General features: G+C 30.7%; 1 protein-coding gene across 4 annotated transcripts; it reads left to right on the top strand.

Moving 5' to 3' along the window:
- Positions 1-1,184: 1,184 nt before the first annotated feature.
- Positions 1,185-24,104, top strand: LOC132944362 (dynein heavy chain, cytoplasmic). Of its 4 annotated transcripts, XM_061013662.1 has the most exons (65): positions 1,185-1,549; positions 1,665-1,934; positions 2,006-2,105; positions 2,182-2,355; positions 2,453-2,711; positions 2,781-3,188; positions 3,249-3,370; positions 3,442-3,679; positions 3,785-4,093; positions 4,163-4,298; positions 4,377-4,576; positions 4,641-4,814; positions 4,925-4,951; positions 5,032-5,367; positions 5,431-5,835; positions 5,897-6,018; positions 6,101-6,284; positions 6,352-6,612; positions 6,693-6,918; positions 7,015-7,274; positions 7,906-8,115; positions 8,483-8,629; positions 8,857-9,029; positions 9,101-9,839; positions 9,919-10,201; positions 10,265-10,522; positions 10,956-11,190; positions 11,260-11,446; positions 11,507-11,630; positions 11,696-11,784; positions 11,889-11,918; positions 12,000-12,235; positions 12,332-12,509; positions 13,384-13,608; positions 13,671-13,828; positions 13,898-14,108; positions 14,293-14,452; positions 14,538-14,725; positions 14,795-14,913; positions 15,003-15,162; positions 15,231-15,424; positions 15,543-15,804; positions 15,875-16,066; positions 16,245-16,425; positions 16,489-16,733; positions 16,795-17,368; positions 17,446-17,644; positions 17,711-17,828; positions 17,916-18,131; positions 18,193-18,348; positions 18,427-18,600; positions 18,665-18,829; positions 19,058-19,355; positions 20,062-20,450; positions 20,511-20,909; positions 20,988-21,280; positions 21,358-21,571; positions 21,631-21,825; positions 21,892-22,094; positions 22,163-22,293; positions 22,365-22,696; positions 22,767-22,964; positions 23,036-23,213; positions 23,278-23,374; positions 23,445-24,104. In XM_061013662.1, the coding sequence occupies exons 2-65, from the start codon at positions 1,670-1,672 to the stop codon at positions 23,614-23,616; spliced, it is 14,091 nt and encodes a 4,696-aa protein (XP_060869645.1). In that variant the 5' UTR covers positions 1,185-1,549; positions 1,665-1,669; the 3' UTR covers positions 23,617-24,104. The 4 variants fall into 4 exon arrangements, with proteins under 4 accessions (XP_060869645.1, XP_060869646.1, XP_060869647.1 ...); XM_061013663.1 differs by lacking the exon at positions 4,925-4,951; XM_061013664.1 differs by lacking the exon at positions 11,889-11,918.
- The last annotated feature ends 357 nt before the right edge of the window (positions 24,105-24,461 follow it).

Genomic DNA, 24,461 nt, shown 5'->3' with positions numbered 1-24,461 from the left:
AGCGCATTACTTGTATCAGCTAGTGTATCTAGGGGCAGACTGGCTACTTTTGGTCCAGGGTGCAAAATTAATTAGGGGCCCGTAATTTTTTTTTAACCTTATTAAGATTAGGAAAGAGTTCTACATTACATGAGTCATTAAGAGTTAAATTTAAGAAAGGGTCAGAAAATGGTAATCGGGGCCTGTACTATGACTTTGTAGTAATAGGTAATAATTTATTACCTTAATATAACTACTAATAAATAATAACAATATCAGTAATTAGTAAACCATAAACCTATACGTTGTAATTAATAATTGCACGTTGCGCCGATGGCACGTACGGGGCTTCTCGAAATGGTTATAATACGACCTAAAATATGTCATCAACTTGTAACACAGCACATTAGCACACACTTGTCTCTTGTCAGTCGTCGAACGACCGTATACAATGTGTAATCAAAGAGTATTGACAATTTGTCTGATTTGACTACTGACAATTATTGACATTTGACAATATGGTCATAGCGTAGTACCTTTTATACTATAGCGTAAGTATGTTACTCCGTAAGAAGTGCTGACAAGTGCGTAAAGGTGCTTTCACCCTAATATAGATCACAGGACACAGACTATTATAATAATGTGTAAATTATGAAATATATTTGACTTGTAATCTGTATACTCCGAGTTCGAAAGCATGGCGTGACACACCACCCAAGTATCGGAAGTCGTGTAACATTATATTACTATTATAATTTATAATTATGTATTTATTATTTGCCAGTTTGCTACCTACGCGGTCCGACGACCGCGGAATACCTACATACAAGTAATAACATTGTTCTATGGTAGTGACGAGTACATTAATGAAATAATAGTATAATATGTACAACGTACATGCAACAACTACTACCTACTATTAATATATTCTGTGATGAAACTATGAAAGTACGCGTCAATCGGCGGTTGCCGGTTCACGTTGGCCACACTGTCGGCGGCTCAAAACGCTGGCGAGTGGCGCAGTGCGTTCGGCTGACGGATCGCGGACCGATGATATCGTACACAATATTCCGTGGGGACGTGAATGCGGTGTGCATCAATATTGTAAGTTGTCGGAGGTGCATATTATCTCTAGATTCTCATATCTGGCATCTGCGTGTGTGTGTGTGTGTGTGTGTGTGTGCGGGTGCGCAGTGTGCATATCCGATATCTGTGTGTGTGCTACTCCCCGTCATTCAAAAAATACACGTCTCGTTCTCGTGTCGTCCGAATTAGCATAAATATCATCATTATTCATTATTATTATTATTGTGTTTCGTCGCGTGCCATGACGCCTTAGCCTAGTTTCGAGCATAGACTTATTACTCGTGTCGCGGCTACCCTATCCAACTCACTGTATAGCCGCAAGTCCGGATCGAACGAACGGCGAGCCGTCGCTGCTCGGGTTTTCCCCCCTTATCAACATGTGAAAACGCGAAAACCGGCCCTCGATTTTCTCGCGTTTTCTCGTCCCTCCTCTAGCCCCGGCACCGTCCCAGTTCCAGACTAGTTCCGGTCCGTCTCTGCAAAGGTAAACGACGTCTGCGGTCGTCCGTCGTACCTGACGTGTACCTACTTATATGAGATGTAGATTAAATCTATCACACGACAAGTAATCTTCAGCCTTCGGCGTCCTCAATTTACAGGAACGATGACGGAATCGCTGGACAGCGGCACAGCCAACGCCTTGTCTTCGTTGGACGATAACGCGGCCAACTCGCTGTCCATTATGGACACGGCCGTGTTTGTCGACTACTTAAAGAAGACGGTGTCCACCGTCCTGCACGGTGATAAGTCGGCCACCACGTCCATGCTGGATCTGGCGTTCGATGATCCTGTCAACCTCGAATGCGTCAAAAAATTTCTGTCCGACCCCAACACCTCGACAGTTTTCGTCCAAAAGAGCGTCAACAAAGGTTTCACTCTCGACAATAGTAGTTTTGAGTTTCGAAAAATAATGTATACCCGAGCGTTAATATTTTTTTAGACGAAGAAACGGAAAATGGCGCCGACGGAGAAGATGACAAAGATATACCAATATTTTATTTGTCGAACGAAGTTGTTTTCACCAATCAAAAAATGACAAGGTTTTAAACAACAATTTTCCTTTTAAATTTGAATTGAATTAAATTGACCTTTTTTTTAAAAATAATTTTTGTATAGCTTGTCTTTTATGAAAAGAGCTACAGTGATAGAAGCCGATAAACCAATTCCAAGTCAAGTGCGACTTGTACAGTTTAATGATGGTTCACCATATGAAACATTGCACGCATTAGTTAGTAAAGCTATTACTCCATACTTCAAGAGTTATGTAAAAGAATCGGGAAGAGCTGATAGGTATTGTTATAATATATCTTGTTTGTTATTGATTTGTTAGTGGTTTCTAATTAAACATTCCTGAAAATTTAAACCATAATGATTGATGTTTTTATAGAGATGGTGATAAAATGGCTCCATCAGTAGAAAAGACTATGGTTGAATTAGAAATGGGTCTACTTCATTTACAACAAAATATTGATATTCCTGAAGTGACATTAACAATTAATCCAACTGTATTATCTGTAATAAGCAAATTTGCCGATGACCCAAATCGTAAACCAAAAGTATCTGATTTTGGAGCTCTTGTTGAAGATTCCAAGTTTCTTAATCAGCTTCAAGCTGGTGTTAATCGTTGGATCAAAGAAATACAAAAAGTAAATCGATGTTTAAACAAAATCATTAAAATGCTCAACATACTTATAAAATTATATTCAATTTTGTAGGTGACCAATTTAGATAGAGATCCATTAAATGGAACAGCTCTACAAGAAATTAGTTTTTGGTTAAATAAAGAAAGAGCTTTACATCGTATACAAGATAAGCGTGATAGTTTAGAAGTAGGGCTTACATTAGATATTTTAAAACATGGCAAACGTTTTCATGCAACTGTCAGTTTTGATAGTGATACTGGTCTCAAGACTGCTTTAGCTACTGTTAATGATTATAACACTTTAATGAAAGATTTCCCTATCAATGATCTTCTAGCAGCAACAGATTTAGATCGTATTCGTACTGCTATTGAACATATTTTTATTCATTTACGTAAAATACGGAGCACAAAGTATCCTTTACCAAAATTATTAAAATTAGTTGAAGCAATTTCAAGAGATTTATTATCAAAATTATTAAAAGTAAGTATTGTTTTATATTTTAAGGTTGGTAATATTGATACTAATAATTACTGTTTTTAGGTGTTAGGTACTAGGTTTTTAATGCATATACCCTATGATGAATTTGAAAAAGTCATGGGACAGTGTTTTAATGTTTTTACTGCATATGATGATGAATTTGATAAGCTTCAAGTTATTTTGAGGTAATATAAAATATAATATAATATAATAATTTGATTTATAATATTATACTAAACTTATTGAATGCTTTTAGGGATGTAGTAAAAAGAAAACGAGATGAAACATTCAAAGTAGTTTGGCGTATACAACCAGATCATAAACGATTACAAACAAGGCTTGAACATATGAGAAAGTTTAGGCAACAACATGAACAATTGCAAGCAGTTATAATGCGAGTACTTAGACCTACAGCTCAACAATCTCAAGTGCGCGAAGACCAAGATCAAGGTCCAGTATCATTATCACCAGCTCCAGATACAAGTGCTATAGAGGTATTGAAGAATTTGCTATACTAAATATTATTTTCAATTATTATTAGATATTTTGACCAGTATCTAAAACAACACGTTTAATTATTATTAATTTATTATTATTAGGAAGTGAATTCAGCTTACGAGAATATAAAAGTTGTGGATTGTCTGGATATTAGTCGTGAGGGAGTTGAAGCTTGGGAAGCTGCTGTAGCAAGATATGAAGAAAGAATAGACAGAGTTGAAGCTAGAATTACTGCTCATCTTAGAGATCAATTAGGAACAGCTCGCAATGCTAATGAGATGTTCCGCATATTTTCTCGTTTTAATGCTCTATTTGTAAGGCCACATATACGTGGAGCTATACGCGAATATCAAACTCAACTTATCAATAAAGTTAAAGAAGATATTGAAGCTCTTCATGATAAGTTTAAAGTAAATTTTTCTAAAAATATAATACAAATATTGTTATTGTAACACAATTTTTCATATTAATCTGTCTAGACTCAATATCCACAAAGTAAAGCATACTATTTGAGCCACCAACAAGACATACCACCAATAGCTGGTTCCATTTTATGGGCAAAATTAATTGATAGTCAATTATCTGCTTATCTACGAAGAGTTGAAGATGTTTTGGGTAAATTTTAACCTACATAATATAATATTAGTCTACAAAAAAAATTTGTTAATAAAATATTTAATTTTAATTGAATAGGCAAAGGATGGGAAGATCATTTAGAAGGTCAAAAATTAAAAGCTGATGGCGATAGTTTCCGACTAAAATTAAATACAAAAGACATTTTTGATGATTGGGCTCGAGGAGTTCAACAAAGAAATATGGGTGTATCTGGAAGAATTTTTACTATTGAAAGTACAAGATCTCGTACTGGTCGAGGAAATGTTTTAAAACTTAGGGTAAGAATTTAATTTAAACGTTTATATTATATAAATGCATCTAATTTCATTATGTTTTTGTTAGGTCAACTTTTTACCTGAGATAATTACTTTATCAAAAGAAGTGAGACATTTAAAAAATCTTGGATTCCGTGTACCTTTGGCAATTGTTAATAAAGCTCATCAAGCAAATCAATTGTACCCATTTGCTATATCCCTGCGTGAAAGTGTTCGTACTTATGAATGTACTTTGGACAAAGTAAGATTTTTATGTATTAATATAATGCATTATTTTCTCCTACCCATATGTTCAAAATAAATTTTCAAACATTTTATTTATATAATGTTTTATATCTTATTTTTAATTAGCTAATCAATAGGAGTTCTTATTTAAAGGTAGTGGTTCTACTTAAGTTATAGTTAAAATATTTTTAATAACAAGTAGGTAACTAATAACAAAAATGTTTTTTTGACAGATTGAAGATAAAACTAGTATTGTGCCATTAATAGCTGGGCTGCATAAAGACACTCAAGGACTTATTGCAGAAGGTGTTCAAATGGTATGGGAAAGCTATAAACTTGATCAATATGTTCAAAAGTATGCAGAACAGATACTAGCTTTTCAAGAAAAAGTCGAAGATCTTCTGGTAGTTGAAGAACAGCTTGACCTGGATGTTAAATCTTTAGAAACTTGTGCATATTCTGCTAGCACATTAGCAGATATTCTTTCTAAAATTCAAAGAGCAGTAGACGATTTGTCGCTCAGACAATATTCAAATTTACATATTTGGGTGACACGTCTTGATCAACAGGTTTGTAGTTATTATTTATTTAACTGTAGATTAAATTAATAAATTATTATTTTATTATTATAGATTGAAAAAAGTTTATCCTCAAGGCTCCAAGCAGGTATACAAGCTTGGACTGAAGCATTAGAAGGAAAACAGAAAGATTTGAGTATGGATACTGATGCACCACCTCAACCAACTAATAAGCTTGGTGGTGATCCTCAAATTAAAGTGCAGATACTTGAAGTCAGAATAACCAATCAAACTATTTATTTGTATCCAAATCTGTGCGAAGGACGTGTTCAACTCATGCAACAGTTCTTTGCATGGCAAGCTGTGGTTACGTCACAAGTTAGATTACAAAGTTCTAGATACCAAGTTGGTTTAGATCAACCAACATCTCAGACATATCAAGATCTTTTAGCCAATCTACCATCTGGGGAAACATTTTTAACAGCTGCTTTTGAAGCAATGGAAAGAAAAATAAATGAGGTATTCAAATATTTAATATAATACAATTTCAGCGTGTATTTGTAATGGCATCTGTTTTAAGGCTGAAAAATACATGTCAGAGTGGCTAATTTATCAATCCTTGTGGGATTTACAAGCTGATAATCTTTATAGTCAAATGGGAGAAGATATCAATACTTGGATGACCTATTTAAATGATATTCAGTAAGAATTATTGTTATGTTTTAATTATGTCAAAATTATCAAATAATCACAATAATATTAATTATGCAATGTTAATTTTTAGGAAATCTCGTAAAACATTTGATACAACTGAAACTCGAAAAGATCTTGGACCATTTATTATAGAATATGGTAAGGTTCAAAGTAAAGTAGCCTTGAAGTATGATTCTTGGCATAAAGAAATTTTGAATAAATTTGGAGGACTGCTTGGTAATAGTATGACAGAATTTCATGTTCAAGTGGCTAAAGTAAGTTGTACAAAATATTATTTTTATTTAAATTAACTTAATTATTAGAATAAATTGATTATTTTAGTCTCGGAACGATATGGAAAAACAATCAATTGAAGCTGCAAGTACATCTGATGCTGTATCATTTATTACTTATGTGCAATTTTTAAAACGTAGTATGAGAGTATGGGAAAAACAAGTTGATCTCTATAAAAAAGGACAAAAGATTTTAGAAAGACAACGATTCCAATTTCCTAGTAATTGGCTTGATTTAGATAATGTTGAAGGCGAGTGGAGTGCATTTAATGAAATAATCAAACGCAAAGACAAATCTATTCAAACTCAAGTAATTAATACATTTATTTATTTAATTGTTTTGTGTATTCAATTGATTTAGATTTATTTCACAACATTTTTTACATTTAGGTTCAAAGTCTTCAAATGAAGATAATTGCTGAAAATAAAGCTGTGGAAACCAGAACAAATGATTTCCTTTTGGAATGGGAACAGGGTAAACCAGTTGCTGGAAACACACAACCTGATGATGCTTTATCCCAGCTTCAAGTATTTGAGAATAAATTTACACGTATTAAAGAAGAAAGAGATAATGTAGCCAAAGCTAAAGAAGCCTTAGAACTTAAAGATCCAGCAGGTTTGTACTATAATTTTTAGAAATTTTTTTAACAATATAGTTTTAAATTTTTATACATTTTAAAAATATCAACAAATTTTTGTTTTTATTTATTAGGTAGCGCATTATCGAGTGCTGAAGATCGTATGATAGTAGTTTTTGAAGAAATGCAAGATCTTAAGGGTGTTTGGTCTGAACTTTCAAAAATATGGATACAGATTGATGAAATCCGTGAAAAACCTTGGCTTTCAGTTCAGCCTAGAAAACTCCGTCAACAATTAGATGGTTTAACCAATCAATTAAAAGAATTGCCTGCTCGTTTCAGACAATATTCTTCTTATGAATATGTTAAGAAGCTCTTGCAAAGTTATGTTAAGGTAAGCGTATTCACTTTTTTTTCTAATATAGTTAGAGTTAGTTACAAATAATTTTATAAATTATTGGAGTCTTTTATAGTGTTATTATTTTTCATTATATTATGTTAGTCATCTGATATTTAAGAGGGCGCAATACTTGCATGTGTTTTCTCTGTTTTACAAACGCATAACAGCTAATTGTACGATTAGCAGATCTCATTTAGCTCTTTTAGTTAAAATATTAGAGTGACTTGACCTCTTAAATAATTAAGAAGTAAGATTATTCTGGTGAACCTTATAGGGCTTTTTTATATTTTAATTTTAAAGCAGTTATGAGTATTTAAAAAATGTAAACTTTTTGTGCATTTTAAATTACTTATGACTTGCTTTAAAATTCAAATTAAAAAAAATATAAAAGGGTTCACTAGATAATAATCTTGCTTCTAAATTTGATAAGAGGGCAATTCACTCTAATTTTTTAACTAACAGAGCTAAATATGATCTGCGGAGCGTTTAACTTGCTATGTTATGTGTTTATAAGACAGAGAGCACAGATGCGTGTGTAGGGCCCTCATAATTGAAATATTAAATAAAAACTAATTAATATACCTACCTATTTAAATTTACACCTTTGGAAACTTATATTTTTCAGGTTAACATGACTGTGATAGAGTTAAAATCAGATGCATTAAAAGATCGTCATTGGAAACAGTTAATGCGTAAACTTAGAGTGACCTGGACATTTTCTGATATAACATTAGGACAAATTTGGGATGTAGATTTACAAGCAAACGAAGCAGTTGTTAAAGATATTATTATGACTGCACAAGGAGAAATGGCCCTAGAAGAATTTTTAAAACAAGTAAGTTATAATTTAGATATTTTATTTTATTTTATTTTTTAGTCAGATAAGTTTGATTTATACTTTGTTTATTTGAGCTTGTGTATTTAACAATTCAACAATAAATTTCAGCAATTTAGTTTTCATTTTTAATGAAAAAATACGGGTGTTTTAATTTATTTTAGTTAAATTTATTGATGGTAACATTATTTTCAGAAGTATATAGGTAAATAATTAGATAAGTTCATTGCTTTTTATGTTTATTAAAGTTGAAATATATTACATAAAACCAATAGTTTAAACATACAATCTAATTAATATCATAAAGAAATAAACTAATAGTAATTATATTTTTATATCGAAGATTAATCTTAATTTTGATTATTAGGTCCGAGATACTTGGCAGTCATATTCTTTAGACTTAATTAATTATCAAAATAAGTGTCGTCTAATAAGAGGCTGGGATGAACTCTTTAATACAGTTAAAGAACATATCAATTCTGTAGCAGCAATGAAATTATCACCTTATTACAAAGTATGTATTAATTATTTTATTGATTTTTAAGACCTTTTTAACATTCAATATTTGAATCATATTTGGTTTGTGTGTTATTGACACTCACATTTAAAATGTTTTATTACAAAGACAATTCCTGTTTTGCTCAAAGAATTGTGTAATATATATAAAAAAAAAACATTTTGTATTAATTGTTGCGTGTACAATATTAATGTTTATTTATATTATATGATATGTCAAATCAGGTTTTTGAAGAAGAAGCTTTAACATGGGAAGAGAAACTAAATCGAATTAATACCTTGTTCGATGTTTGGATTGATGTTCAAAGACGTTGGGTTTATTTAGAAGGTATTTTCTCAGGAAGTGCTGATATTAAAACTTTGCTACCAGTTGAAACTTCAAGATTCCACAATATTAGGTAATATTCAATTTTTTATTTTATTATGTATGTTGTATGTGTATGAATAATATGAGTTATAATTTTCACAGTTCTGACTTTTTGGGCCTGATGAAAAAAGTTTCTAAATCTCGAATGGTCATTGATGTTCTTAATATTCAAGGAGTACAACGATCTCTTGAAAGATTAGCTGATTTATTAGGAAAAATACAAAAAGCTCTTGGAGAATATTTGGAAAGAGAAAGAATGTCTTTCCCACGATTTTATTTTGTCGGTGATGAAGATCTTTTAGAAATTATTGGAAATAGTAAAAATATTTCAAGATTACAGAAACATTTCAAGAAAATGTTCGCTGGTGTTGCTGCTATAATATTGGATGAAACATCCACAAACATTCTTGGTGTAGCATCTCGTGAAGGCGAAGAAGTTATGTTTACTAACCCTATATCTACAACTGACCATCCCAAAATCAATGAATGGCTTACATTGGTTGAGAAAGAAATGCGATTTACATTGGCATCACGTCTAAGTGAAGCAGTTACTAATAGCAAGCAATTTAAACAAGAAACTATTGATCACGATGCTTTTATGGCATGGTGTGATAACTATCAAGCACAAATTGTTGTGTTATCTGCTCAAATATTGTGGAGTGAAGACATAGAATCAGCTTTGCACCAAATTCAAGTGCAGTGTGAAAATGAAAATGATTCTACGCCCAAGTTAACTCCTTTAGAAAATGTATTGGCCCAAGTTGAAACATCCTTAAACTTTTTAGCAGATTCTGTTTTGCAAGAACAACCACCATTACGGCGAAAAAAACTTGAATATTTAGTATGTTTTTATTTTATATTAATAGTTATTAGTTAATAACTGCCATAAATTGTTATTATTACTTTTAATTCTGTTTTAGATTAACGAATATGTTCATAAACGAATGATCACAAGAAGACTGATTTCTAGAAAAGTATCAAGCCCTCGATCTTTTGAATGGCTTTGTGAAATGCGTTTCTATTTAGACACTAATCAAACTGACGTCTTAAAACAACTTACTATACAAATGGCTAATGCTAACTTCTATTATGGCTTTGAATACCTTGGTGTGCAAGACCGATTAGTTCAAACTCCATTAACTGATCGCTGTTACTTGACTATGACACAAGCTTTAGAAGCTAGATTAGGAGGATCTCCATTTGGTTAGTTTATTTTTTAATTATGTATTTAATATAACTCAACTTGCATTTATTTATTAATCTTAGGTCCTGCTGGTACTGGTAAGACCGAGTCTGTCAAAGCTCTTGGTCATCAGTTAGGACGTTTTGTCTTGGTATTCAACTGCGATGAAACTTTTGATTTCCAAGCTATGGGGCGGATATTTGTTGGTCTTTGTCAAGTGGGAGCATGGGGATGTTTTGATGAATTTAATAGATTAGAGGAAAGGATGTTATCAGCTGTCTCTCAACAGATACAAACTATTCAAGAAGCACTGAAGTCCCAAATGGATTCTAAGAAAACTAGTAAGTAAATGTCAGACTAGGATTTGTGTTTTACCTAAAACAAATATTTCATGTTGCTTCCTAATTTTCCATGGTATCTTATGTTATTAAGAACACAACTACTCAATATACCTTTGGGTCTCTTTATTCTTTTAAAAAAAAATTAAACAACTTAACATATAAATGTAATTTAAACCTGTATATATTTATTTATGTATTATGAATACAATAAATATAACATTATATATAGGTATTCATGAATTTAATCATAATTTCTTCAGCTTATAATTTTTAATTTAGAAATATTTTCTACAATTTACAATTGTGAATCTTTTTATTAGTTATTTACCACAGTTGGTTTCTTAAATATTTAAATTTTTATTTTTTTTTGGATATCTTGATTACTTACCATATTATATTTTATTATTTAAAATCATATTTTTCTTTTTAATAGATATCACCGTAGAACTAGTTGGAAAACAAGTAAGGGTATCTACGGACATGGCAATATTCATTACTATGAATCCTGGTTATGCTGGTCGTTCAAATCTTCCAGACAATCTTAAAAAGTTATTCCGGTCATTAGCCATGACTAAACCTGATAGACAACTTATAGCAGAAGTTATGTTGTTTTCTCAAGGTTTCCGTACAGCAGAGAAACTTGCATGCAAAATTGTACCATTTTTCAAGTAAGTAAACTTTTTTAAAATAAGATCAAGGTAATTTATTTACATCTTAATGTATAATATATATTTTAGATTATGTGATGAACAGCTTTCTAATCAATCTCACTATGATTTTGGACTGCGAGCATTAAAGTCTGTTTTAGTATCCGCTGGAAATGTTAAAAGAGATCGTATCCAACATATTAAAGGTATTAGTGCAACAACTGAAAGACATAGTTTGAATGAAGCAGAAATTGCAGAAAATCTACCAGAGCAAGAAGTAAAATATATTTATTTATATATTATACATTTGCATTGTTATTGAATATATTACTTATAGATATTGATTCAATCTGTGTGTGAAACAATGGTACCTAAACTAGTCGCAGAAGATATTCCACTTTTATTTTCTTTGTTAAATGATGTGTTCCCTCAAGTTCAATATAAACGGGCTCAAATGACAGGTGAATAATATTATTATTCAATTAAAAATAAAACTAAATATATTTTTTTTACTTGATTATATTAGAACTGAAAGAACAAATAAGAAAAGTATGCCAAGAAGAATACTATGTTTGTGGAGAAGATGACGAGCTTGGTGGTCCTTGGATGGAAAAGGTAGTATATTAAATATAAATTACTTAACATTTCTTTCTATATCAACTCTCAATAATTAAATTAATTTACTATTGAGTGAAAATTTTATTTACACGCTTACTTAGTGTTATATGGGGGAGACATGGATTCAGAAGGTATTTTCAATCATTGGTTGTCATTGTAGTAATTGCATAAATTAATATAATTTTATATAAAATAAATTATTGTAATTTTAGGTGCTACAACTTTATCAAATTTGTGAACTAAATCATGGTTTAATGATGGTTGGTCCAAGTGGATCAGGTAAATCTAGTGCTTGGAAAGTATTATTAAAAGCTCTTGAAAGAATGGATGGAATGGAAGGACAAGCTCATGTAATTGATCCAAAGGCCATATCTAAAGAAGCTTTGTATGGTGCTTTAGACCCAAATACTAGGGAATGGACTGATGGTTTATTTACTCATATATTAAGGTAAGAAAAATATAGAAATATCTAAACTGTATTTTTAAATTTAATATATCCCATTATAACTTGTAATAATATTAAATAATAATGCTTAAATTTTAGAAAAATTGTTGATAATGTTCGTGGTGAAATTAACAAAAGACAATGGATCATTTTTGATGGTGATGTTGATCCTGAATGGGTTGAAAATTTAAATTCTGTTTTGGATGATAACAAGTTATTAACATTACCAAATGGAGAACGTTTATCACTTCCACCCAATGTTCGAATTATGTTTGAGGTAAGTACTAGATTGTAATTTTTATTTTATTTTATTTTAATATTAAGATATTTAGTATTAATAGTATATATTAAAGTCTGACTTATTTTAATAATCAAAACTACTTTTGTTTATTTCCCTGCATTCTTTTACTTTTATTTCTGTGGATTAATTATATCATCATTTTCACAGTAGTTTTTTAAGAGGGCGCTACATCTGCACGCGTGTATGTAATAATTCTACTCTCACTAATTGTATGTACGCATTGTAGATCACGTTTAGCTCTGTTAGTTCAAATATTAAAGTGAATTTTAACCTCTTATAAAATTTAGAATTAAGAATATTATTTAGTGAAACTTATAGGGTTTTTATATTTTAATTTTAAAACAAGTTATGAGTGTTTTAAAATTGTGAATTGTTACTAAAATGTGTTTAAAATACTTGCTTAGAAATTAAAATCTAAAAATCCCATGAAGTTCACTAGATAATAGGCTTCTTCAACACTATCGATATCGATATCGCTAACTTTTTTTCAGAAATTTAGGTATCGATAATCGTAATATATCGTTAATCGTAATATATCAATAATTGAAATATATCGATAATCGATGTACAGCAAGCTAAACTGATTTTAATGCCAAACCTCTTGAATAATATATTTCAAAACAATTAATTGTTAATATAATACCCACTAGTTACTACCTAGTACCTAGTCAATTGAGTATTTGAGTATTGATATTTATGATAGTCATAGAAATATTGGAATATCTTATATATATATATTCATTTTGATATATTCAATATTTCAATATCGCACGATTCAAAACGTATTGAAAAATATAATGAAGATTATAGTTAATGTGAAATAAATTTTATGATAATTTAAATGTTTTAGGTACAAGATTTAAAATATGCCACTCTTGCTACTGTATCTCGTTGTGGTATGATATGGTTTAGTGAGGATGTTTTAACTACTGAAATGATATTTGAGAATTATTTGAGTCGTTTAAAAAGCATACCTATTGATGAAGGAGATGAAGATTCAATATCTCTTATTCCTCAACCAGTTTCTGCAACATCAGGATCTACTGTTGAACAATTTACGTCCCCAACTTTACAGGTATTAATTGCATATATTCAATGACCTTTATGCGTCAAGTTAAATATTATTTGTTTATGTAGCTTCAATTGGATATTGTGACAATGTTACAACCTCATTTATCATCAGATGGTTTAGTTGTTAGATGCTTAGAATATGCTATAAAACAAGAACATATTATGGACTTTACCCGATTAAGAGCACTTGGATCATTGTTTTCTATGATTAATCAAAGTATTAGGTAATTTATTTTATATGAAAGATATTTAACATGTACAAATATTATAATATGTTATTTTATTGTTTTCAGGAATGTTCTTCAATATAATAGGACTCATTCAGATTTTCCACTTCCGCATGACCAATTAGAACAGTATATTCCTAAATGTTTAGTTTACGCTTTATTATGGAGTTTTGCTGGTGATGCAAAATTGAAAGTGCGTTCTGACATTGGTGAATTCATTAGATCTGTAACAACTGTAGCTTTACCGCCAATGACTGAAAACATTATTGATTATGAAGTAAGTTTTTGATATAGTTAGTCTGTAGATGACTAAATAGTAAATTACATTTTTATTTTATATTTTAAATAATTTAGTAACATTATTGATAGTTATACTTCAAAGTAAATATATTTTTAATATTTTTTGTTATTCCTATGTGGATTATATTTTAGCTATTTCATTAAAAAATTTTTCTAACCAGGTCAATGTCCATGGAGATTGGGTTCCTTGGTCTAATAGAGTTCCACAAGTAGAAGTTGAAACTCATAAAGTTGCATCACCTGATGTTGTTGTTCCTACATTAGACACTGTAAGACATGAAACATTGCTATACACATGGCTTGCAGAACATAAACCCTTGGGTAAGTTAATAATCGACAATTAAAATAGTTACCTAAAGTAAAGAAAAACAGTAAAACCAAAATTAATATTTGAAAATGTGTTCAGTTTTATGTGGTCCTCCTGGTTCTGGGAAAACAATGACCTTATTTTCGGCATTAAGAGCTCTTCCTGATATGGAAGTTGTTGGCTTGAACTTTTCATCAGCAACCACCCCAGAACTTTTATTAAAAACGTTTGATCATTACTGTGAATACCGAAAAACACCTAACGGAATTTTCCTTTCTCCTATTCAAGTAAGCAACAAACGTCATAATAATATTTAAATTAAAGTTTTTATTCTTATTCTTTTGTTTTGCATGAAGCTTGGTAAATGGTTGGTATTATTCTGTGATGAAATCAATTTACCCGATATGGATAACTATGGTACTCAAAGAGTAATATCATTCTTGCGACAATTAGTGGAACGAAGAGGTTTTTACAAGTAAATAAATATTTCTATTATTTTATTTTTGCATATTAAGGTAAATTATTTTTTATATTGGTGATAATCTTAATATTAAATAATTCTAGACCAACTGGAGATCAAGCTTGGGTATCTTTGGAAAGAATACAATTTGTTGGAGCATGTAATCCACCGACAGATCCTGGTAGAAAACCTTTATCACATAGATTCTTACGCCATGTCCCAGTAATATATGTTGACTACCCTGGTGAAACCTCTTTGAAACAGGTAAATTACTTATAATATGCTTATAATTTTTCATTTAAAATTATTTATTGTATTTAATAATTATTTAGATTTATGGAACCTTCAGCAGAGCAATGTTGCGATTAATTCCTACCCTTCGTGGTTATGCAGAGCCCTTGACAAATGCAATGGTCGAATTTTATTTAGCATCTCAAGATCGGTTCACTCAAGACATGCAACCCCATTATGTATATTCTCCTAGAGAGATGACACGTTGGGTTAGAGGAATTTGTGAGGCAATCAGGTAATTCATCTTGTAAACAAATCCATTTTAAATATAATGTAAAAATTATTATTTGATTAAAATATTGTTTTAAGATGAATAAATATTAAATAATAATAAAATAACACAATTATTTTAGACCTTTAGAAACATTAAGTGTTGATGGTTTAGTACGTCTGTGGGCACATGAAGCATTACGTCTCTTCCAAGATCGTCTAGTAGATGATGTTGAACGTCAATGGACTAACGAAAATATTGATATAGTTGCCATGAAACATTTTCCTGGAATTAATAAAGAAGAAGCTCTTCAAAGACCAATACTTTATAGCAATTGGTTACATAAAGATTATGTACCTGTTGAAAGAAAACAATTACGAGATTATGTTGCTGCAAGACTAAAGGTATTGAAATGATTCAATATCTTATCATTATTCTACAGTTATTAATATTTTCAATTCATTATTTATTTAGGTATTCTACGAAGAAGAATTAGATGTAAAAATTGTACTTTTTGATGAAGTATTGGATCATGTATTACGAATAGACAGAATATTTAGACAACCTCAAGGTCATTTGTTGTTAATTGGTGTTTCTGGAGCTGGCAAGACTACACTCTCACGATTTGTTGCATTTATGAATGGTCTTTCTGTTTTCCAAATCAGAGTAAGTAAAATTGTACAACTAAATTTATTTTGTTACTCTATTTTATATTATCATCAGTTGTCAGATAATCAGTATTTAGTTTTTACTATTTATTGCAATTTTGTGCAACTAGGTATGAATTTACATTTATTTACAAAAACATTTGCTATGATTATCTTATTTGTTTATTTTTTCTTAGGTACATAACAAATACACAAGCGAAGACTTTGATGAAGATCTGAGAGCAGTATTGAGAAGATCTGGATGTAAAAATGAGAAAATAACATTCATACTGGATGAATCAAATGTATTAGAATCAGGTTTTCTTGAACGTATGAACACTTTGTTGGCTAACGGAGAAGTTCCTGGTTTATTTGAAGGTATGTAATAATTAAAGAGTTCATATAATATGTTCCTTATTTTAAATTTATTTTAACTTTTAGGAGACGAATATACTACTTTAATGACCCAATGTAAAGAAGGAAGTCAGAGAGAAGGTCTTATGTTAGATTCAAATGAAGAACTTTATAAATGGTTCACTGGTCAAGTAATGAGAAATTTGCATGTTGTTTTCACTATGAATCCTAGTTCGGAAGGATTAAAAGACAGGGCAGCTACCTCTCCAGCACTTTTTAACAGATGTGTTCTTAATTGGTTTGGAGACTGGTCAGATACAGCATTATTCCAAGTAAATATTTTCAATTTAATTCAGAATTACATTTTTTAACTCTTGTTTATATTCCCAATAGGTTGGTCAAGAATTCACTCGATCTGTTGACTTGGATGGACCACCAATGTGGAAAGCTCCTGATTTCTTCCCATCTGCTTGCTCTCTAGTTCCTAGTATTCCAGATTATCGTACTGCAGTTGTAAATGCTTTTGTTTATGTACACCAAACATTGCATAAGGCAAACAGCCGATTGGTGAAAAGAGGCTCAAGAACAATGGCAATTACCCCTAGACATTATTTGGATTTTATCAATCATTTTGTAAAATTACATAAAGAAAAGAGAGCTGAACTTGAAGAACAACAACTCCATTTGAATGTAGGTCTATCAAAAATAGCTGAAACAGTTGAGCAGGTGGAAGAGATGCAAAAATCATTAGCAGTCAAATCAATAGAATTAAACACCAAAAACGAGGCAGCTAATGCCAAATTACAGCAAATGTTTAAAGAACAGCATGAAGCTGAAAAGCGTAAAGTACAATCACAAGAAATACAAGCACAAATCAAGAAACAACAAGTATTAATATCAGAAAAACGAAAAGATGTTATGGCTGATCTTGCACATGTTGAACCCGCTGTCATGGATGCTCAGCAAGGTAATCTATAATTAAATACTTAACAATAAAATTTAAATGCGTTTAAAATGTTCACTACAAAATATATACTTTTATAGCTGTTAAGGAAATCAAGAAACAACAATTAGTTGAGGTACGATCAATGGCTAATCCACCTGCAGTTGTTAAGTTGGCATTAGAATCCATTTGTTTGTTGCTTGGCGAAAATGCATCTGATTGGAAAGCTATCAGAGCAGTTGTCATGCGGGAAAATTTCATTAATTCAATCGTTAACAACTTTAGTACAGAAAATATTTCGTAAGTGAAAACTTTCAAAATTGAATCATAAAAATAAAAATGTTAATAAAAATATTATTTTTACAGTGATGATGTTCGTGAAAAAATGCATAGTAGGTATTTGAATAACCCGGATTACACATTTGAAAAAGTTAATCGTGCTAGTATGGCTTGTGGTCCTATGGTTAAATGGGCTATAGCTCAGGTATAAATTTTAATTTCGATTTTATTCTATTTAAATCTTTTTTTCAAACTGTATTAGTAAATTTAATATTGATAATTTTTATTCTAGGTTAGTTATGCGGATGTACTAAAAAAAGTGGAACCATTAAGAGATGAATTAAAATCTCTCGAAAATCAAGCATCAGAAAACAAAGTTAAAAATGAAGAAACTACATCGCTTATTGCTCAGTTAGAACAAACAATCACTGAATATCAAGAAGAGTATGCACAACTAATTTCACAAGCTCAAGCAATTAAATCTGACTTAGAAAATGTCCAGAGCAAAGTATGCTTTTGAATTAATGGTTTTTTTTTTTTTTTACTAAATAAATTAAATACATTCTTAGGTTGATCGATCAATTGCTCTTTTAAAATCTTTGGTGATCGAGAGAGAAAGATGGGAGAGCACAAGAGATACGTTCAGATCTCAGATGGCTACAATTATTGGAGATGTTCTTCTATCATCAGCCTATTTAGCGTATGCTGGTTACTTTGATCAACATGTTAGTGTTGTTTATATATACTAATAATTTTAATGTTATTCTATTCTATTCTAATCAATGTTTTATGTTTTATATTAGTATCGTCAAAATCTGTTTACAACCTGGTGTCAGCATTTATATTTAGCTGGTATTCAGTATAGATCTGATATAGCATTGACTGAATATTTGTCAAATCCAGATGAAAGGCTTCGTTGGCACGCTAATTCATTACCTACAGATGACTTATGTACCGAAAATGCTATTATGTTGAAGGTATATGTCAATTTTTTTCATAATTTTTCTGTTGTGGTGTTTAATTTATTACTTTTTATTATAGAGATACAATAGATATCCATTAATAATTGATCCATCGGGACAAGCAACTGAGTTTATTCTCAAAGAGTATGCAGATGCTAAGATCACAAAAACAAGTTTCTTGGACGATTCCTTTAGAAAAAATCTCGAATCTGCATTACGTTTTGGAAATCCGTTGCTAGTTCAAGTAAGTACATTTATTTTATTTTTATTTTGTAATCAATGCATGAAAATGTTTGATGTTCTTTCCTCTCACTGTTTAAAAAACTTAGTTGATTGATATCACAATATCATCTCAAACATATTGTTTTTATTTTTAGAAAAACATCCTAATGTAATTGGTTGTTGGGAATATTTTTAGTATTTAAATTTAAAAATGTTAAGAGCTATATCATCAGTTTATTTACACTTTTAGGATGTTGAAAACTATGATCCAATTTTGAATCCTGTATTAAACCGAGAACTTCGTCGTACTGGAGGTCGTGTTTTAATAACACTTGGAGACCAAGATATAGATTTATCACCAAAATTTGTTATATTTTTATCTACTCGTGATCCAACTGTTGAATTTTCACCAGACATATGTTCTAGAGTAATGTTTGTCAACTTTACAGTAACTAGATCATCATTACAAAGTCAATGCTTAGATCGTGTATTGAAAGCTGAAAGGCCTGATATTGACACAAAACGATCCGACTTACTCAAACTTCAAGGTATGTATATTTGTTAATACATGTAATTACTTATTATTAATAGGGCCCAAAACTTGGTGACTTAAAAATCTTTAAAAAATGCACACAAAAAAAAACTTTTAAATTACTTATCAACATCAAAAAATCACTTAAACAATTACCATAGAAATACCAAAAATTACGTTTTATACAATTTATGGGTCATAAATCATATTTATTATAGGTACTAGCTCTTTAAAAATGTTTACTCTCGAAGGACCCTTCAAAAATATTTTTTTGAAGTTTGAAATAATTTGATCAAGTTTTGGGAATTTTTTTCTAATTGACCGGTTCTAAACTAGTATCGGCCTACAGTTTATTAAATAATCGTAGAATGCGACAACAAATGATAAAGATAATGAACATTGATAATCGACAAGCTAGTGGAAACTGAATGTGTTATGATAAAGTATAACTTTCAACAAGAAAAATACAAATAAATCTAAAAAAAAAGTACAAAAATGAATATAATGCACTAAAAATACTAAAAAATGACTGTAAAGCAATAAATTCTCTAAAAATACAAAATACAAATTGTACCATTGAATTCTATATTCCATGAATTAAATTTTTGTTTAGACGAGCCTCGTAAGCATTAGAAAAAAAGATGCAAATGCATCAAGTTCCGGGTCTTAATTATTATGTTATTATTGATCAAGCAGTGTATTAAAAACCTCTTTTGTTTTAGGTGAATTCCACTTGCGTTTGAGACAGTTGGAAAAATCACTGTTACAAGCATTAAATGAAGCTAAAGGTAAAATATTGGACAATGATTCTGTAATAACAACATTAGAAAGACTTAAACAAGAAGCTGCAGATATCAGCAAAAAGGTGGAAGAAACAGACAAAGTTATTGCTGAAATAGAAACAGTTTCGCAACAATATAAACCTTTAGCACAAGCTTGTAGTAACATGTATTTCACTATGGACAGTTTAAATCAAGTGCATTTCCTCTATCAGTATTCATTAAAATTCTTTTTGGATATCTTCAGCTCAGTTTTATTGTCTAATCCCAGATTGGCGTCTGTCACTGATCACACATCTCGATTAGATATTGTTACTAAGGATTTATTCACTGTAAGAATTAAAAAATTATTTTCTGTATTGATATTAAAACAACCACTAAATAATTTCTAGGTATGTTATGAAAGGGTAGCCAGAGGAATGTTACATAATGATAGGTTGACATTAGCAATATTGTTGTGTCGAATCAGTTTAAAGGGATCTCCAATTGGTAATATATTGGACTCTGAGTTCCAATTCTTCCTTCGCGGTAAAGAAGGAGTTTTGAGTTCTAATAACTCATCAGGACAAGGTTCTCTTAGTAGTCTGAACCAAGAACAAATTGAAGCCATGATTAGGTTATCACATAGAATTTCATCATTTAAAAATTTATCAGAACGAGTCGAGGAAATGCCAGAGTTTGGCCCATGGCTTGCACAAAATACACCTGAACAATGTGTTCCTAAATTGTGGGACGAATCAACTCCGTTTAGTCCTGTGGCTACTGCCATGTATCAACTTCTTGCTATTCAAGTATTTCCAATACACCACTTCTTTAATTTAAGTGATATACATATGTGTTTTCTATATTTCTTTTAATTCTAAAATTAGGCATTCCGACCAGATAGAGTGATAGCGTCAGCTAATCTATTTGTCGAAGCAACTTTGGGTACTCAATTAACCTCTTCAGCAGAGCGAGAACCTGACTTGGCTACTATTGTCCTAAATGAATTGGACTGTAGTGTTCCAGCACTTTTGTGCTCGGCCCCTGGGTATGATGCTTCTGGCCGTGTTGATGATCTTGCTACTCAACATAACCAACTATTGTCGTCTGTAGCAATTGGTTCTGCTGAAGGTTTCCGTCAAGCTACCGAAGCTATAAATTCCGCAGTTCGTCTTGGACGGTATGCAACATAATACTAATTTTGTGCTATCATAAATATTAAATAATATGTTTTAATTTTTTTTTCATAATTTTAAGATGGGTCTTGTTGAAAAATGTTCATTTGGCTCCTCAATGGTTGGTACAGCTTGAAAAGAAACTACACAGTCTTCAACCACATACTAACTTCAGACTATTTTTAACTATGGAAATAAATTCTGCTGTACCCGTAAACTTATTGAGAGCAGGACGCATATTTGTATTTGAGCCTCCACCTGGTGTAAAAGCCAATTTGTTACGAACATTCAACACTGTAAACATTGAAAATCGGTTTGCTTAAATAGCAAAATATTTAATATATTGTGATTTTAGATCCCGGCATCACGCATGATGAAAGTACCCAATGAAAGAGCCAGATTATACTTTTTACTTGCATGGTTCCATGCTATTGTACAAGAGCGTCTACGTTATACTCCACTTGGTTGGGCCAAACATTATGAATTCAATGAATCTGATCTAAGAGTTGCTTGTGACACATTGGATACATGGATTGAAACAACAGCCAAAGTATATTTTTTATTTAAGTAATAAAATAGATTTTGAATTTGTTTAATTAATTTAATTAACATTTAGAGCCGTACAAATTTACCTCCTGAGAAAATTCCATGGGACGCACTAGTTACTTTATTGTCACAATGTATTTATGGTGGTAAAATTGACAATGACTATGATCAAAGGCTATTGACATCATTTTTAAGCAAGTTGTTCACAGCACGTAGTTTTGAAACAGGATTTGCATTAGTAGCTAATGTAGATGGTGTTGGAGGAGATAATAGGTACCAATTAATATACTTCATTTTATTTAAAAATTTTACAATATTTAACCTAAACAAATTTAATTTAGGCATATTACAATGCCCAATGGATCAAGACGAGATCACTTTTTACATTGGATTGAAAATTTGTCAGATAGACAATCACCATCGTGGTTAGGATTACCTAACAATGCTGAAAAAGTACTACTGACAACTAGAGGTATGTCAAGAACTTAGAAGTAACTATTTTTGATTTATAAATTTATGATTAATTAATTCATAATTAAATAGGTACCGATTTGGTAAGCAAATTATTGAAGATGCAACAACTTGAGGATGAAGATGAACTTGCTTATGTTACTGAACAAGCTGTTAAAGATGGAGGACCGGATTCTAGTATTGGACTTCCAACATCCGATGGTCGTCCAGCTTGGATGAGAACATTGCATAACTCAGCAACTACCTGGTTACAACTATTACCTCAATCACTTCAGACATTAAAACGTACTGTAGAGAACATCAAGGATCCGCTTTATCGATATTTCGAACGAGAAGTCAACTTTGGTTCAAAGTTATTACAAGAAGTTATTCATGATTTAAATGAAGTAGTAGCTATATGCCAAGTATGTTCAATGTTATACCAAGTGTACATTAATAATTTTGTATTATTTATTTATTTTTTGTTATTCGCAGGGCGAAAAGAAACAAACCAACTATCATAGGAGCTTGTTCAGTGATTTGGTCAAAGGAAAATTGCCAGTTGGTTGGCGTCGATACACAGTGCCCAGTGGATGTACAGTAATCCAATGGGTGTCTGATTTTAGCCAACGTGTCAAGCAACTACAGCAAGTATCACAGCTTGTTTCTCAACGAGGTGCCAATCAAATCAAAGTAAGTTATTAAAACCATTTGAGTACAATTATTTTGTATTAGTTCTATACTTACAACTGTTTTATTTATAGTCATTCCCAGTGTGGCTTGGGGGTTTATTAAATCCAGAAGCTTATATAACAGCTACCAGACAGTGTATTGCACAAGCCAACTCTTGGTCCTTAGAAGAATTAATACTAGATGTGACTATTACTGATGCATTAGAGTATGATTCAGTTCAACAGGACGAATGTAGCTTTGGTGTTATTGGTAAGCATTTGTATATAAAAAAAAAAAATCATATTCTATTGATAACCATTTTTTATGATCTAAGGTTTAAAACTACAGGGTGCACAATGTCGTAATAATCAGTTGTTGTTAACTTCATCCATAATGACTGATTTACCAGTGACATTGTTACGATGGACACAGTGAGTGTATTTTATTTACTAAAAATGTCTTGTCAAAGTTTATTTTCTAAATTAAACTTATATTTTCCAGTGTATCGGCAGAAGAGCACTTAAGACCTGATAAACTGTCTCTACCAGTATATTTAAATTCTACTAGAGCTGAATTATTATTCACTGTAGAACTAGATGTAGCTCCCGGACAAGATCATCACACATTTTATGAAAGAGGAGTTGCATTATTAACATCTGCTGCTTTAAATTAGGTAAAATAATACAAACTAATAAAATGTTAATAAAAATATATTTATTTATAAATAATATGTTTAATAAATTTAAATAATCTATTGTGGTCCAAAGCACGGTGCCATTTATTCTAATATATCCCAAAACAAATATTTCAAAAAGCTGTGAATTTATTTAATAACTAAACCTATTTTATTATAAATTTAATTTTATATTTTATATTAATAAATAAACTTTTATAATCAATTTAAATGATTATTTTATAAGTGCAACGAGTTTTTAAACTTCTCTATAAAATATTATTTTGTATTTGTCGCTCAGTTTGTAATTGGTTATTATTCCTTTTATTATTATTATTATTATATACCGAGTAATCTCTGTTATTAGCCATAGAAGATAAATTTGAAAGCAAGTTACTTATTTTAATTTTTTTTTTATGTATTTTAATATGCTGTAAATGTTTTATTTATTGCTATTTTTTTAATGTATATAGAAAATGTTAAGAGCTTAATATTAAAAAAAAAATGTACTAATGTGGTTTTGATGCGTTATTACTTTTTAACAATATTTATTAGACAAACATATTGAGAAATCAAGTACAATTAGTTTAAACAATAAAAGTTATTAGATTTACAATTTCTAATAATAAAAAAAAAATAACAAAACTATATTGATATATTTATGAATTTTATAGGTAACAAATTAATAGTTATTTAATTTAAATTTTTTTAACATTTTGACAGTAGAATATTACTGATTGGGGGACGAGGTGGCCGAGCGGTCTAACGCGACGGATTCGGCACAGCCGGTCCGAGTTCAATCCTCGACCACCGGGCGGCATTTTTCTCCGTGCAAGTCACGGTGT

This window comes from Metopolophium dirhodum, chromosome 5 (assembly GCF_019925205.1).
Source record: "Metopolophium dirhodum isolate CAU chromosome 5, ASM1992520v1, whole genome shotgun sequence".
NCBI classification, from domain to species: domain Eukaryota; kingdom Metazoa; phylum Arthropoda; class Insecta; order Hemiptera; family Aphididae; genus Metopolophium; species Metopolophium dirhodum.
Note: the sequence above shows the minus strand (reverse complement) of the source record. Positions and strands in the feature narration are given on the sequence as shown.